At 47.4% G+C, this 17,282-nt stretch overlaps 1 protein-coding gene across 1 annotated transcript; it reads right to left on the bottom strand.

Moving 5' to 3' along the window:
- Positions 1-13,269: 13,269 nt before the first annotated feature.
- LOC146197860 (uncharacterized) lies at positions 13,270-15,982 on the bottom strand. The gene is made up of 2 exons (XM_084593121.1): positions 14,420-15,982; positions 13,270-14,130 (listed from the first exon to the last, which is right to left on the bottom strand). The coding sequence occupies exon 1, from the start codon at positions 15,287-15,289 to the stop codon at positions 14,423-14,425; it is 867 nt and encodes a 288-aa protein (XP_084449247.1). The 5' UTR covers positions 15,290-15,982; the 3' UTR covers positions 13,270-14,130; positions 14,420-14,422.
- Between the last annotated feature and the right edge of the window lie 1,300 nt (positions 15,983-17,282).

Below are 17,282 nucleotides of genomic sequence, written 5' to 3'. Positions count from 1 at the left end.
AGCGCAAGAAAATTTTAGCAATGCCATATACGACAAAATATATTCCAACCCAAAAAACAAGAAAGCGTCGCATGTATACGCCGAAAAAGGGGGTCATAAAATAAAGATATTTGTTTTAGCTCTTGGTATGAAGGCAAACAAGATTTGGTTAGATCGAGTCGTTCAAGCAGAGTAGGCAAAGTACAACTGAGTGTTCGAAAACCGGGATCAGGGCGAAGGTGGTAGATATGCCACAGTTCGTAATGGAGGATTTGGTGGCAGCGCGCGCAAACCAGTGGTTTCGTCTTGAAATAGCACTCGACGTCCGGACAATGATTTGGCGCGTACTGTCTGCAGGGTTGCCTATAGTATTTCAGCGGGATCACTGGCTCTTGATAGATATGATGATGTGCGAGAGCTGGGAACTGCTGTATTGTAGAAACTTTATGAAGCGCTTGTATGTGCCAATATACAGTGTGCTTCACGTTACTCGATCGAACAAAGTATTTGAAAAAGAAAATGAGCTGGAAACCACAGCCGAATGAAAACCAGCCACACTTTCTTTGCAGTAAGGCGACGCTCCTCAGGATAGTAAACACTCGGCCTCGTTCTCCAGATAATCCGCCATCAGCGTTGCCGGCACTGTGAGCGAAAAATCACGGGCGTGGTTCTGGCAAGTGGAAAGTTGGCAGGTGTCATGGCCGCGTACACTGACTGGTGGGGGGTTAGTCACGAGGGTACATGACATTGCCTAACTGGAAGGCGCTGCAAACTCAGGCGTCGCAGGTGGGACGGTGGGATCCCAAGGCCACGCAAGCACGTACGTTCCTACGGTTTTGTTACAGCGAGTATTTATATCTATGTGGGGTGATCGCTTAACGTGGTAGCTTAAGATATCACAGGCACAAATTCTGGGACTGGTAATTAAATTCCGCGAAGGAGGAGGAACCGCAAGGAGAGCCTAAATGTCCTTCATAAATTTTCCCGTGTTATGTGGTCTCCAACAAGGCGACAACTACGATCTTGGTTAATGCGTGCTCATGTGTTACACTTTCTACTGACCGTTTCTTAATTTGTTGCGCTGCCAAAATTTTAATCAAAACCCGACTTGGCCTTTTCTGTAAACAGTGTTATTGGGTTCTCCGCAAGACGTATGAATGACACTTCAAGCCATGCCAGCAGCGCGAAGAGGTAAATACCGCAGCTCTTTTGTTGAGCGAACATAAATGAAGCCACTCACTATAGGCGTGCGACCGGCATTAGGAATTTTCGCCACAGAGATGGGCGTGCACCGACGCACGTATCCCGAGCAGGACCCGCGGCCGCCATTTGCTGAGCCCACAACGAGTGTAACGCGCAGTGTTGACAGGCGAGCGCGACAAAAGGAAAAAAGGACGCGAAGAGCGCCGTTTCGGTACGCTCTTGATTTGTGGCATTCTGCTGGGAGAATCCAGACAAGAGGGTCGGCTCGGAAAAGACCCCGCAACAACTGGCCCAGGGCTTTCTTCCTTTATCTGGCCCGGTTCAAGCGCTAGCGACCACGTAGCATACAGCTCCGCGCGACAGCAGAGGGGGACACCAACAACGATGCTCAAATGGGCCGCGCGGGTACGAATTGCGTGCAGTGGGGCTTCAACCGGATGAAGCGCTGTCTTAACGGTATCTTCAGTCTACGAACAGAGAAGGTAATGAAATATCGCAAAGTGAGACACACGGCCTGCCGCAGCTTCTCTAGTCGGCCTATGAGTTAAATGAGTTGAGAGAAAGTAAAGAAATGTTTGAAACAGGATCATGCGCGGAACTTGAGGGTAGTAGCAAGAGCTTTGGCGGCAGCTCGCAGGCTGTCCCATGGTCCTCTGCGGCGAACGGAAGCGGGTCCGCCGGGGGCTCCCCCGCGTAGAACTGAACAGTGGGGCTGCGACAGTGCATGCGTGAGCCCGCGGGGGCCCCTCCATTGTGGCGAGAGAAAAGCTGTCGCGGGGCTGCTTCCTGCGCGCCGACAAAGGACACCTGGGCTTGGGGACAAAAGGAGAGACGCTTGCTCGTCGAGCCGGGCTTTGTGGGACCCGAGCGGCCCCGTGTTTTCGGCCGAGCTCTTATCCCCCAGCCCTTCCCCCCTCCCTCCCCTTTCCATTTTCTTTGAGACGCGCGCGCTACGGACAGTCAGAAGGCCTTGCTTTGCAAAGTTCTGCCCCTTCGCCGTCGTAGTTGTGGAAAGCGGTTCCCGCGATCCACTGCCGCAAGGTGGGAGTTCGGAATCGGCGACTGCTGCCTCTTCCGCGGAACAATACGCGAACGCAGCTCTGGCGTGCGGTGCGGACAGGTGTTGCCAGCGCCGTGCCAAGACTCGATAGCTAAAGCTACAACACGTTGCAAGCATATGCAGCTGCCGGACGGAATCGCGACCCATTGGGTGTCAGCTGTCGCGTCTGTAACACATTGGCGAAAAACGCTGTTCAAGAAGTCGTCTTCCGTACACATAGTAAAGTTCTTCGAAAACCGCGTGAAGCAGTTTTTCTGTGCTATCCTTATGACCACTGTCGTCAAACCTCGACCGCACATTGTAGCAGTGTTTAATCGTTGGCATAGGCATGGGCTGGGTGTCAAATCTTTGGAGATTGCCGTACCTACCCTGTCTTCGTTCGAAGTGCAAGGTTACAAGAATTTAAGTTTTCTTTTTTTTTTTTTTTTCATGGCACTGGCGGCTGAGGAACCGTGAAGTTGCGTTCCAAGCACTGTTTGCCTGCTACCGTTACCCATGGAAAAGGAAGCTCGGTGGGAGAGGTTGCACGGTACTTGTTTTCTGGCGCGTAGTTTGGTAAAAGCGAGTCGAAGTTGCTCGGCGACGTTGCCATTGTCTGGCGGGGTGGGGTGTTTAATATAGACCAGAACAAGACTTTTTTTCCCTTCATTTTGCGACAAGTTTCCTTAAATCGGGACAGATAACAAATTAGTTTCGTTATTTCCAGTTAGTCAAAATGCTATGGCCGTCTGAAGGGGAATCGGGATATCTTCGTTAAATCGGAAATTTCATAAAATAGGGTTTCGTTAAATCGAGTTTTGACTCCACTACGTTAAATGATCCTGTATATGTTACAGAAGTTAAAACACGACACGTTGTTATTACGTTTACGTAGATGTTATTTATATTACTGAATAAACGTGAAGACTGTGCGATGATCGGAGAAGTGGTTGGCTATGTTTCTGTGGGGGTCACCTTAACGTCACTTTTATTTTATTGATTTATTTATTTGTACATACTGCAGCTCCATCTGGAGCTATAGCAGGAGTGGGGTGGGGGAGTGCATATTTTAAGAAATTACAAAAGGATAAGAAAAAAATGTAAGGTAATCATATAGTACAATATCAACAAACAATCGAGCAAACAATCAAACAAACGCAGAAACAAACTAATAATTGAATTCAGGTTATAAAGACAGTGATTAACAGTGGCTGATTGCCCTAACAAATTCAAGCAATGGGAGGGTACGATGTGATCCAGGTATTCTGTTCTATGCCTCGATCGTACGAGGGAAAAAACTGTGTTTAAATGCGTCGCTTCTGGCAAAATAGGTGCTAAGGTTTAGTTCATGATAATTTCTTGTGGATGTGCGATGCGCTGGAAACTTGGTATGCAGAATGTCGATGGTTGTACCGCCTGTGTTGTAGACGCGTCTGGATCTGACGCTAACTTTATCAAAATTTTTGCTTAGTCATCTGTGGAAACGTTGATCCTTTCTCATTAAGGTACGTTCCAAAGAGGATCATTGTCGTCAATTGTATTACACGGCATGCATACACGCGCGCCATTTCAGTCATATTGTCCATTTATATTTTTGGTGCTATATAAACACCGTCTGTATGTATAATCGACCCGTTTCACCATCGGGGGTATACATATCCTATCCGGTTTAAACTTTTATTCTTTATTTTTTATGACGTTGTTATCACGTGGTATGCATGAGTGTTGTGTTGTGTTGTGTTGGGTTTTATGGCGCATAAGCAACTAAGGCTATCATGCGCCAAGAGCGAGGTTAATGTATGTTCTGGTTGCAAAAGAGGAAATGGATATGTTTAATCTATAGTTTATTTAAAAAGCTTCCTTCTTCTAGGAAACTGAGAACAGATGCTAGGTTTACAAGTGCTCTTTCTCCTAAAAGCAAGGTGGGATGGAATGGGATGGTATGATTGTAAAATATAGTAAAATGTTTTCTCCGTAGTGCCTCAAGTTTTGAGCATGTAATTAGAATGTGGTTTACAGTGAGTATCTCGTCGCATTCTTCACAGGTCGGTTTGTTATGTTTCATTAGCAGAAAGTTATGTGTTAGATGTGTATGTCCAATACGAAGACGGCATACTATCACTTCCATAAAACGTTGTTGATGTGTGCTCGATTGCCATTCTCCTAGTACAGGCTTTATGAGACGCAACTTATTATTTTCTTGGTTGTTCCATCTGGACTGCCATTTATTCATCTGTTTATGTTTTATTAATTTCAAGCAATCACTATGTGGTATGTTTACTTTCTGAATCAATTTGTTGTGGGCAAGTGCAGCACATTTGTCTGCTCTTTCATTGCCGTCAATGCCTACGTGACTAGGGACCCAACAGAACACTATGTTATGTCCTTGTGTCGTGATCATTTTTACATTATGTATTATGTCACCGATTAGAGGCATGGCAGCATTTCTGTCATTTAAAGCCATCAGTACACTCAACGAATCGGTGTAGATGACACTGTTCCCAATGCCTTCATTCACTATTTTTTCTACAGCTGTCAGGATAGCATAGGATTCAGCTGTAAAGATTGATGCGCACTGAGGAAGCCTAATTATTTGTTCCCAGTTCTCTTCAACTACGGCACAGCCAACATAAGTAGAAGTTTTTGATCCATCTGTATAAAACTCTGTATAATTACTGTACTTTTCTTTTATTGTGCGAAATTCTTGTATTATATGCTCTTTAGGAGTTTGGCTTTTGTTGAAGTGTGTTAGAGTGAGATCGCAGACATTTGGAAGTTTGTACCATGGGGGTAGGGGGCTGTTTTTTGGTGCAGTGTCGGGCAAGGTGTCCAGAATTTCTAACTCACTGCAAATGTTTTCGAAACGCATTATCAGTGGCCTCGTCGCTTGTGGTTTATTTGTGAAAATTACTCGTGAGCGGCATGTTGAGACTATTGGATAGCAGAGGTGTTTTTTCTGTGACCTTATTCTAAGGACATAAGCACATGTAAGTGAAGCCCTTCTATCTTTCAGCGGAGGCTCGTTCGTCTCTGCATATAGACTATCAACAGGGGATGTTCTGTAAGCGCCACAAGAAAGGCGTAAACCTAAGTTATGTACCGGGTCCAATTTCCTTAGGTATGATGGTTTAGCTGACCCGTAGACTATGGACCCGTAGTCCAAGCTAGACCGCACAACAGATCGATATATATGTAGAAGACACGCCCTATCAGACCCCCAGTGTTTCCGAGAGAGAACCTTCAGTATGTTTAGAGATTTTATGGCTTTCCTCTTTAGGATGTTTATGTGAGGCAGGAATGTTAGTTTTCTGTCGAACGTTACACCCAAAAATTTATGTTCGCTCTTTACTGGCAACTCAATCCCATTTAAGTGTAACTTGGGATTGATCTGTATACCTCGTTTCAGCGAGAACATTACTGCCACGGTTTTCTGTGGGGAAAATTTGAACCCATTTTTAAAAGCCCATGAGTCTAGTTTATTTAGTGTTAATTGTACTTGTCTTTCACAAATTGATATGTTTGAGGATGTGCAGGCTATTTGAAGGTCGTCGACATACAGCGAGAACATAATGGATTTTGGGATTACCTTGCTGATAGAATTCATTTTTACAATAAACAAAGTTGTACTTAAAATGCACCCCTGAGGTACCCCATTCTCTTGAATAAAGTTCCTCGAGAAGGTGGTACCGAGACGTACTTGAAATGAACGACCTGATAGAAAGTCCTTCAGAACATTTAGCATCCGGCCTCGGATGCCCAAATCTGCTATATCGCGTAGGATCCCGAACCTCCAAGTCGTATCGTATGCCTTTTCCATGTCAAAGAAAACGGCGAGGCAATTTTGTTTATGTATGAACGCTTCCCTGACAGTATTTTCAAGACGCACTAAGTGGTCGGTCGTTGCACACCCTTTTTTAAAACCACACTGATGAACATTAAGAAGTTTATGAGATTCTAAGATGAAAGTTAGTCGGATGTTTAAAACACTTTCAAAACATTTTGCTAAACAGCTGGCCAGAGCTATGGGTCTGTAACTGCCCGCTGAGGTCGGCGGCTTTCCTGGTTTCAGAAACGGAACAATAACGGCTTGTTTCCAAGCCTCTGGGAGTTTACCCAGAGTCCAAATTTTGTTAAAGAATTTCACAAGTGCCTCTACAGAGGATTCGGATAAATGAGCCAGCATTTCGTAATGAATTTCGTCAGGACCAGGCGCAGTCTGTTTTCCAGCAGCAAGGACGTTCTTTACTTCTTGGAGTGTAATAAAACTATTATATGATTCATTTCTGCCACCACTTGTAGGGAGTTTTTGTTTCTCAGCTATGTTTTTGTATTTTAGGAATGTTTCTGTGTAGTGTGACGAACTTGAAACGTGTGCGAAATGTTCGCCTAGTATATTGGCCTGTTCTTCTATGCTAGTCTGAACACCAGGGGCTGTGAGGATGGGAATTGTAAACGGGGAAAAGTTTCCACAGAGTTTACGAACTTGTTCCCACATTTTCTTAGACGTCATTGAGCTATTTATTGACGTTACATACCTCTGCCACGATTCTTTTTCAGCCTTTCGACGAATAAATCGTGCTTCTGCTCTTGCCTTTTTAAATGCTATAAGGTTTCCTTGGGTTGGGTACCTGCGGAAAGTTCCCCAGGCCTTATTTTGTTTCTTTTTTGCATCCCGGCATTCTTGCGTGTACCAGGCTTTGTTACTGCTATGCACAACTCCCGAAGACTGTGGAATAGCTAGTTTTGCTGCACGTATTATGCAATTAGTAAACCTTTCATTCAATTCATCTACAGTGAGCTCCTCTGAGAAAACTTCTTCCAGATTGGCTTTGGACTCGAAAAGTGGCCAGTCGGCTAAATGGAGCTTCCATCGTCGCGGTTTGCTTGGGGTGACTTTTGGTGATGATGACATGCGGATTAGTACTGGTAGGTGATCACTCCCATATGGATTCTCTAAAACTTCCCATTTAAAATCATTAAAGAGAGAAGGTGAACAAAATGACAGGTCTAAAACACTCATCTTTCCCGTGCTCGGAGAGCAGTAGGTCGGTTTACCCGCGTTTAGTAAGCAAATGTTGTTAGATAGAATAAAATCTTCAATAATTAGGCCTCGCGCATCAATTTTTTCGCTTCCCCAGAAAGGAGAATGTGCATTAAAATCACCAACTACCACATAAGGTTCCGGTAGTTGATTTATAAGGTTTTCTAAGTCATTGAGAGCTATTTTTCGATGTGGCTCAACATACACGCAGCACACCGTGATTCTTTTAAATGTAAGCAAGGTGGCTGCCACTGCTTCAAACTGAGTGTCAAGTTTGTATTCACTAGCTGCAATATCATTCCTTACAATGATAGCAACACCACCCGAGAGCCTGCTAACGTGCTCTCGGTCGCGGCGAAAAACTTTATATTTTTTTAGTATGTTTTTATGCTGCGCACCGAGATTGGTTTCCTGAACGCACAGTGCTGCGGGTAAGAATGAAGCAAGAATGTCTTTTATATCGCTGTAGTTTCTTAAAAGTCCTCTACAGTTCCAATGAACTAAGAACGCCATTTTATATGAGGAAGGTAGAGAGACTAAGTTTTTTCTGGCCCGGTGATTCGGGCCTTTTCTTTTCTAGTTCGCTCCAAGGAGCTCCGTCGCCTGTCAGATGTTGACGGCCCCGGACGGTCGTCGTTTGTTGTGTCCATTGCGTCCTCGGACGTGCTGGACGATTGTGCAGACTGCACAGACACATTTGTGGTAGATCTCGCCGTTACTGGAGAGACCTTGGGGCCAGCTGACCTAGAGGCCCGCGCAGCCTGCTTTGGGGGTGGTGGAGCAGCCCCAGCTACTTCCACCGGGGACGTAGAGGTCCCTGCCTTAGGTGCACCGTGTGTCACCTGGGCAGGTTCCAAAGACTGTTGTGACGCCGCCCCCTTTTGCGTCACAACAGAATAAGTTGGGGTGTGAGTGGACGTGAGTTTCTTACGTGCTTCCCTGTAAGTGAGGTTTTCTTTGACTTTTAGTGTGATGATATCTTTCTCTTGTTTCCATGTTGGACAGGTTCGTGAGTAAGCAGCGTGGCTGCCCTCACAGTTGATGCAAAGATGCGTTTCGGATTCACAGTTCTCAGTGGGATGCTCGTGGGAGGCACACTTCGCACATGTAAGTTGGCCTCGGCAAGTCTGTGAGCCGTGGCCATACCTTTGGCATTTGAAACAGCGACGCGGGTTAGGTATGTACGGTTTCAGTTTTATCTTCGTGTACCCTACCTCCACAGCCTCGGGCAGTGTGCTCGATTCGAAGGTAAGGACTAAGTGCCTGGTCGGTATCTCTTTGTTATCCCGTCTGATTTTAATTCTGAACACATTGATGACATTTTGTTCTCTTAGTCCTTCAAGGAGTTCTTCTTCACTTAGGTACTTTAGGTCGTCATCTGAAATGACTCCCCTCACCATGTTTAGAGAGCGGTGTTTGGTGACATTAACTGGGCATTCCCCAAAGCTGGTTACTGTAGGAAGTTTTTCATTTTGATGATGGTACATAATTTCCAAGAGTAGGTCGCCATTTGGAAGTTTTTTGACATTGTATCCTTGGCCTATTGCTTCAGTCAATGTCTTGGTCACGACAAAAGGAGATACTTGCCTAGCTGTTTTTTGAGGGTCTTCACTGTGCACCACGTGGAAGCGTGGGAATCTGTTTGCATTCTTTAGAAAGAAGTTTGCAGTTTCATCGGTCCGTCCCCTTTTTCGGGAACGATCATTGGAGAGCAAAGAAGAAGCCATGCAGTAAGTTTTTGTTCAGCCGGGGTGGCGGCCACCCACCATCGAGCCCAACGAGGGGACGGGACAGGAACTCGCAAAGCAGACCTGCCCGCGCCAGCCGTACACCCCGACTATAACCAAATATGGCATAACGCAGGGTGGTTAGCCACACAAGGTTAACCCTCGCCGCCTGGAAGCAGGAAGAAACGAAGAAGGTAAGAGAAGACAGGACAGTTGTAAGAGAGAGGATAGGAAAGTGAAAGATGGAGGGGAGGACAGGAAAAGGCGACTGCCGATTTCCCCCGGGTGGGTCAGCCCGGAGGTGCCGTCTGTGGGAAGCGTGGGCCAAAGTGGTGTGTTGCCTCCGCCGAGGGGCCTTAAAGGTCCAAACACTCGGCATCGGCTCAACCACCAGGATCCCCTTTTCCCCAGACACGACGATGCCACGCACGGCTAAGCGTGGGTGCTCGGGGTCCGTGGTGTCGCACAAAACACACAAACACCTGCTTTAACAGGTGCCCCCTGCGGGGTGGTATGCATGAAGTCACGTGGTAAGCACCATGTCGCAACACATGCTGTAACGGTAATGCCAAGGTTCGATTGCGGCATCACCCCAAACTCGCTGAATCTGTGCAGTAAACTAGCGCTCTAGAACTCATGCTCGTAGCCGACCCTCAGATTAGTGGTGCGCTTGACAAAAGGAGAAAAAAAAATTATGGAAAATAATAAATCTTATTTTCTCTCCCTTAAACGAGGGTAGATGTGAGAAGTAATTTTGGTGACGGCCCATCTAAATTTGGAATCAGCACTGAAGCGGCCACAGTCATATTAAGTTGGACATCAATTTCGGTTAAATCGGACGAGGTTAAATCTCGGGGGTTCAGACGGTCAAACTTTGGCAGACTGAGAATGATTCTGCCTAGTAAACTCGTTTCTCTTGTCCAGCAACCTTGCAATCGGGTTGCAAGGTTGACCCAGCCTGACCCACCTCGCCATGTGGTTGACGTCGGCGCCCAAGCCGACTACTGCGACCACCTACCCGCTGCACATTCGGAAGAGGAATTGAATTCATGATGTCCGCCATGCTGGAAGACCAACTGAGAAAGCCTCTTCATTCGCATAATCCACGTATCGTTACAGGGTCCGCCATTCATGGCGTCTCTGGCACCTCGTGCAAGCCACCTACCTCCACAACAATAAATTCATTTTCTATCCGCTCTTACGGAAATATACCCCGCTGGCTACGGGCCACACCTCTTGAGGCCTATTCCTGTGATACGGGGCGACGGAGAGGTCCCATATTCTTCAAAGCACCATCGGGATGGTGTGCCCGGCTTGGAGTGACAAAGTCGGCGCGAAGCAGGCAGCGTAAAATGTCCGGGCAGGTTCTTACGTAATAGGGCCCTATATATTTACGCGTTGGGACGCATAACTCTTCACTCCAAGTTCTGCGTGAGCAAGTGCATGAATGATCGGAGCACCCGCTACGTAAATTTTAGACCGAGAGCTATACATTACGCCAGGCTTCACCAAGGTCATCGGGCGGGAGAATTTGACCTTGAAGCAAGGGCTACATGTGTTGATAGGCGCGTACGTAGCGCCGCGTTTCAGCTGTAGTGGGGCATGGCCTCCGAAATCACCCCTGTGCGAGTGTCTCGGTGGAGGAGTGAAGGTAATCACGCACATCGCGCACCGTAGAGGGGAAACATGGAGGAGGCAGTCTGGGGAGCCTCGCTGTCGACTGGTTGCCCATCCTGTCTACATTAAATAATAACTACAGTGAACTAGTTCACTATAATGATAACAATAAAGTCTTGGTCATCATAATCTCCATACGTTTGCAGTTCTTAGGGAGGTGCAAAAGAGAGGTACAGTGTCTGTCCCACTCACACTTCTGGCTGGATGCCCGAACTGGGAATAAACTTTATCGTATACGGGATTTATGGTTAAACGAATAGCAAAATTCATTGTTAACGAACGAGCAGGCGAGGGAGTAAGGAGGGATTGAACGAAGAAAGAGCTGCCGTGGTGCAGGGCTCCGGAAACTGGCGGCGACCCGCTAAATTCAGCGACCGCTGTCCTCACAGAGTGGCTATTTCACTAAATCTGGCCTGTTTGAATTGACACCCGTATACGCTAAGAACGGCATTCGTATATGGAGACTCCTTTCTTAGCGTATACGTGGAAACGTTGTTGAACTGCGGAAGTTTCGACAAAGTGAAATTCTTTCTCGTAATCACTAAGGTTATGTGTAGAGGCTCGTTATCTTCGAGCATTTCTCTATCGCCTTGTTGATGGTATGGACATAATCGATACTATAAGCACTCTACCGAAAACCTGCTTGATTCTTGGGTAGACTGATGGCTAAGGTTGCCCTGATTTTATTACGACTACCTTAGTAAATAACAGATAGTAAGCTGATTGGTCTGTAATTTTTCAAGTCCTTTCCTTGCTTATGAATTAAGACAACGTTAGCGTTCTTCCATTTTCGAATGCATAGGAAGAAATTCGCGTGAGGTCGAGTCATTATGGAAAGAAGTACAACACCATTTTATATACAACGGAAAGTGGTAGCTGTAATGTTAAGGGACGAAGCGTGCAAACTGGGCCAGATAAATAACTCGAGTTAATGACATGCTCATGAAAATCAAGAGGTATGAATGAGAAGGATATGTAGTGCGAAGAGATGAAAACCGAAGGAAAGCTCAGGGGGTAGCAAAAAGTTAGATGGGTGGATGAGGTTAAGGAAGTTCTCGGGTGTCAAATGAATCGAACTAGCACAGGGCAGGGCTAACTATATAAATATGGGGGAGGCCTTTGCTCCGCAGCGGGTACAGTTCGGCTGATATGATGCTGACCACTTTATTTAGAAAGAAAAGTTGGGGGTAGGGAAGGTGGTCTGCAAGTGCCATCGAGACCACGAAGATTCCGGGCGACACAAGCCCATGCCGTCGCTTGGGATGGAACATCCGGGTTTTCGCTTGCCTTTATACTTCATTCAACATATCAAGGATGATGCAATATTTGGTAGCCTAAAACGGATCGTGTGTGTCATTATTTTTGTAAGTGAAGATTAGCGTTGCCATGGTTCAGCCAAAAGATTTTTGCAAGCGCGCGGCAAAGTTGGTCTTGTGTAGCTTGCTGTAAAAAAAAAAACATAGTGAGCCCAAAATATGCACCTACATTAACCTGTGCCAACTATTTATTCGACAGTTATCCACCGGTTAGCGAGCGTTAGAGTGCCCGCTCTCGTCGCAATTTCTGATACACCAGCCATAGACGGCTTGTTTAAATGAGCCAAAATTTTCTGAATCATTTTAAAACATTTTCATTAGCTCGGCAATAATCTTTGAATGGCGGCCTTTCAGATATAGAAAACGGATCAGTGAGAGTGCTTCCGATGGATGCTGCCATTTGTAGTCTGATGCCTTAGAGATAGTCTGTGGTGCTGTATAGAACAGTTTTATATAACGCTAAAATATCAGGTGTACGGTCAGTTTGGAGTCCCTCGTGTTTTCTTTGAAACTTGCGGTACTGATAATACTAACTTTATGAACGCCCCTCGTGCAAGGAAGACACACGTGCCAAGTGTGCCGTATAAGAGAAATTATGTACGATCGCCTTGTCGCAATGTCTGTGACCGCATTTGGTTCAGAGAGGGCTTGGAAAAAGGGAATCATAAGAATGCAGTTCATTCTCTGTGTGCCGCACGTATAGGCTTTATTTGCTAGGGGGGAAAACACCTAACCTTCAATATCCGTATACCGTCTTAGCAGGCTTTCGCAAATATGCTTAGAAAGTTGCAAGCAACCCCCGTAATTTTGGCCGGCGCGGGACACTAGTAGCCGTAAGTGTCCTTCGTAAATGTTTGTTTTTCCTACATCGCCTAACCAATTGGAGTTTAAGGAAAGATGCTTACGCTATAAGTACGTATTAATGATCGGCATGTCTTCTTGCAACGCTCTGGTGGCTGTTCAGTCCTTGCGTTGATATCAAACATACGCGCATGCTAAGCAGCACGAGGCAAACAAGAGGGAGCGCTTCTGGGCAGATATGTGTACAGCCTTGCAGCAACATGCAACTTTCAGTTTGTGCCACCTGATGCACGTTGAAAGTCCACTTAGAGCGATAAGACCAGCTCCAATAGTGTACGCACGCGGCAACAACAGGAGTGCCAACAAAGCGCGTCAGTCGCGATGCTGCATTGTGAGAAATAACCTGAACGTGTATGACGTAATCAGGCGACCTGCAGCCATCGCTAGTTGCGAGTAAGCAGTAACACATGAGGCGTATATGGGGCCGACAAACCGCTCATTTATTGCCACCTGTGGTGAGCAGTGATAGCGGCGCAGTTGGAGGCAGTCAACAGGACTGTACATTTGCCTTCTTGGTTCTCAACAGCAGCAGCAACCCCATGTGCACACTTCCAAACTGTCACCAATATCAAGCGGTTGCCGATATCTTTGGGAGTCCAGTGTAGGAGGAAATAAACCACGCACGCACACGGCTCCGAAGCTTCCAAGCTTTGGACCAGCACAACACTACACTCACAGTGTCGACACACAACTTCTGTAAACACTCATGAATTTCAAAACAGACTTTAGTTTCTCAGTAGAGGAGATACATAGAAACAATACATCCGCAGCAGTGTTCGTATAGTGGCTTTAACAAAATATTGATCTAGCCGTGTCGTGGCAAGGAAAAGAGCGCGAAATTTGGCGCGTTCTCACAATGGACCGAACAGCATATTGCCAGCGTTGCTATGGGCATGCAGGAAGCAAATCCGAGCTTGCGCATGCATAGTAAAAGCAGGCGGAACTTTGCTCATGAGGTGATCAGTTGACGCCACGTGGCTTTGTCGCGAGTTTCGATGTCTTGCGTGCGACGACTTGCGCAGAGAATGCCGTTTCGCCCCTTCAAAGGACGCTGATAATAGTAAAAAAAATGGCAAGGACTAAATAATCAACAAGGTCAGCTAAACAACAGCGATTTTGCACAAACCGCATACATAAAATCCACCGCGTGGCCGGAAAGGCTTGCGCTGTGTCACGATAAAGTTCACAGCGGCACGGCCAGTGGCGCAGGTCGCCAGTATCACATGTTTTACGCAGGGGCCCTTGTGGTGGGCGGCCAAGGCACGTTGGGAAGGCAAGTTTGTCCTCCTGTAAAAAGAACAAAGTCATGAGTAAACATTGGGCCCGTGTCCATTGCGCGCTAGTTCTGCAGCAACTCGTTGATGTTGCAGATCTCTCCAGGTATGGAAAGTCGTTATCAACTTCAGTGCAGGAACGATTTATAATGTGAATGAACACCAAAGGTGAAGGCACCCGGAAAACATGCGCACGGGAAAAAACGATGCTGTTCGTCTGCTAGAATATTACAGCAAAATTTTGGGGGCGTTATGGGGAGGACGCCGTTCACAGCAAAGCGGTCGAAAAGGAGCCTACTTACCATCTAGAAGATGACGGGGATACTGCGGCGCTGGTCTTGGGTTGCACCGTACCCAGGTCCGCAGCTATACATGTAAGCAGCGGCTGCTGCCGAGTTCGGGTATCCAGCTGGCACTGCCGTGGAGCCGAGGACGCCGGCCTGCGGCGCACCATACAGTCCGGCGTACAGGGAACCCGGCCCCATGTCCGTGGGGCCCTTGTAAGGCGCCGTGGCGAACGGCTTCACGTCTGGCGGATACGGTGAGTATGTGCCCGGTAGTGGGCTGTTACTCGATGAATGAGGGGAACCCTGCTGGGCATCTCGAGAAGCGTACATTTGCGGCGACATCTGCGACGCGTGGAACTGGGCGGCGAGGTTCTGCTGGACGGCAAGGTTCTGCTGGGCGACGAAATTCTGCTGTTGTTGGATGTAGGCCCTGCACGATTCCAAACTGTACGGAGTCATGGGCGCCATTGGGTAAGGCTGGTCCGGCTTCTTGGGTGCCGCTGGCTTGGCCTTGCGTCGCGGCCGGTACTTGTAGTCGGGGTGGTCACGCATGTGCTGTTCCCGCAGCCGTTTCGCCTCATCAATGAAAGGTCGCTTCGCGTCCTCGTTCAGCTGCTTCCACTCGGCGCCTAGCCGCTTGGAGATCTCAGAGTTGTGCATCTTGGGGTTGTCCGTTGCTATCTTGCGCCGCTGCGCCCTCGACCAGACCATGAACGCGTTCATGGGTCGCTTGATGTGTTCGCGACCTGGGACGCTGCCGTGAGGTCCGTTCAGCTGGCGTTGTTGCTGCTGCTGCGGGTGCAGCGTAGCGCTGACAGCCATTTGGTGCAGGGTATGCTGCTGCTGGTGCTGCTGCGTAGGGCTCGTCAAAAGGCCGAGCTCCATTGTTGAACGTGGTACTGCACGACACACACTACCGCCACAGAGCACGAGAAGTGTTTGTCACAGTGTGCATCGGCGGGAGAGGCAAGGCCGTTTCCTCCTTTCTCGCCAGGTGTCCTTGTCTCCTCCCATTGGCCCACGTCCCCTCCTCTCTTCACGGAGGAATACAAAAGGGTGTATGCGAGGGAAGCACAGTTTCTTATCGCCATGAATGGGGGAACCCGGGAAGGGAATGGGTCTCGTTCATCATGCTGTATTTCCCCTCTTGTCACTGGAGTCCCCACTCCCCTCGTGGTCATTGTCCCAACGTGCGCAGTGCCAAACGTCGAGTGTGCTCACGCGCTGCTTGCAGTCCAAGAAAAGGGACCCTTTGTTGTCGCTCGCTGCAGCGAAGCCGGCTGGAACGCTGTCATCTTTGCAAAACGCCGAAAGCCGACCCCCGCGGGCTTCTCTCCCTTGGTACGCCATTCAAAGGATGCCGCCCAACCTTCTCCGCTGCCCGCTCTTCTTTTCTTTTTTTCACGTGTATAACACCGCATGCGCGATATGGCTAATGGCTCGCCAGTTGTTGGTCATTGTTACCCTGGTGCCTCGACAATGGCATCGCGCACACTCATCTTTTACAAGTCGGCCTGTCAAGGAAGACACAAATACGTGTTGCAGGCAATTAGCGAACAAATGCGTGCATGGGCAGAGCGTCCAGGCAGCAAGGCATCTCGATTGCTTCGGCGCCCTATTTGCGTGACTTGCAAATGTTCGGAAACACACAGTCACACAAACGGCGCATGCCTTCCACATAAATCACTTCGCAGCATATCCAGAAACATCAGGTGTGCCTCGTTTTAACGAGGCACACCTGATGTCACGATGTGTCAGCGCAGTTGGCGTGAACAGAAACTTATCATGTCACAGTTGGAATCGAGAAATCTTTTCAGTAGACAACGCCTTCCAAGCAATTTTTGATCTCAGGTTCAACTTCAGGGAAAAGATATCGTTGGCAGCGGGCATTTCTGAATATTCGTAGCTCATTCCTGCACTGTGGTCCAGAAACGTCTTGCACTGCAGCATTCAGCGGTCAGCTGATTCCGAAGAACAGCTACGGATTAAATATGAGCCATTACTTCGCTTTTAGGTAGAAAGTTTCGCCATAGCTAAACCGTGAACTTAAATCGGCTAAATTACGTGTCCTGCCTATGCCTATTTCTTCTTGATCGCTCGCGTTTTTTCCCTGGCCCAATCTATACGATTCCTGCCTCTCAAGTTGCAACTGTCATTTTCCTTTGACTTCAGTATAACTTACCCTTTTTGTTGGCATCCACGTTTCCGCTCTCTTTCATAAGTAAATACCGGTAAAATACAGCTGTTATATACTTTACTCTTGAGGGATATTGGTAACCTGCCACTCACGATTTGATAACACCACGTGCATCGCCTCAATCTTGTTTTCGTCATTCCAGTCTCGTGGTCCGTGTACCTGACCTAAGTAGAACCATTACCTTATCGTTCCCAGCTCCTCGCTACCTACCGTAAACTGCTGCTGCCTTCCGAGGGTGTTGAACAATGATTTCATTTTCTGCACACAAATTTTTAGACCTGTTCTGCTGTTGTGTGTCTAGGTCACTGATCATCCTTTGCAATTCGTCCCTTGAGTTACCGAGGCAATGCCATCAGTGAGTCTCAAAACAAAAATTGTCTTATTCAAAATCGAATTCCAGGGTTTGGCTGAAACACACGCGGAATAGAAAACAAAGGAAAACGCCGCCGATTACACCTCTCGGTTATTTATTGCAAGCCTCAATGCAGTGTACAGATCATTCACCTCAAAGCACTCACAGATTAGATGATTACAAGCATGAAAGGAAAAGTCATCAAAAAGAACAGTGATGTGGCGCAAGTGTAAAATCGAGCCAAAAATCTGAAAACCAGACACATTACTGCACGCGTTAATTATCTACACGGTTCGTCCAGCACTGCGAGCTCTTTTTTTTTTTTTCTT

Source organism: Amblyomma maculatum, chromosome 2, assembly GCF_055883805.1.
Source record: "Amblyomma maculatum isolate TAMU_Amacu chromosome 2, ASM5588380v1, whole genome shotgun sequence".
Classification (NCBI taxonomy): Eukaryota; Metazoa; Arthropoda; class Arachnida; order Ixodida; family Ixodidae; genus Amblyomma; species Amblyomma maculatum.
Note: the sequence above shows the minus strand (reverse complement) of the source record. Positions and strands in the feature narration are given on the sequence as shown.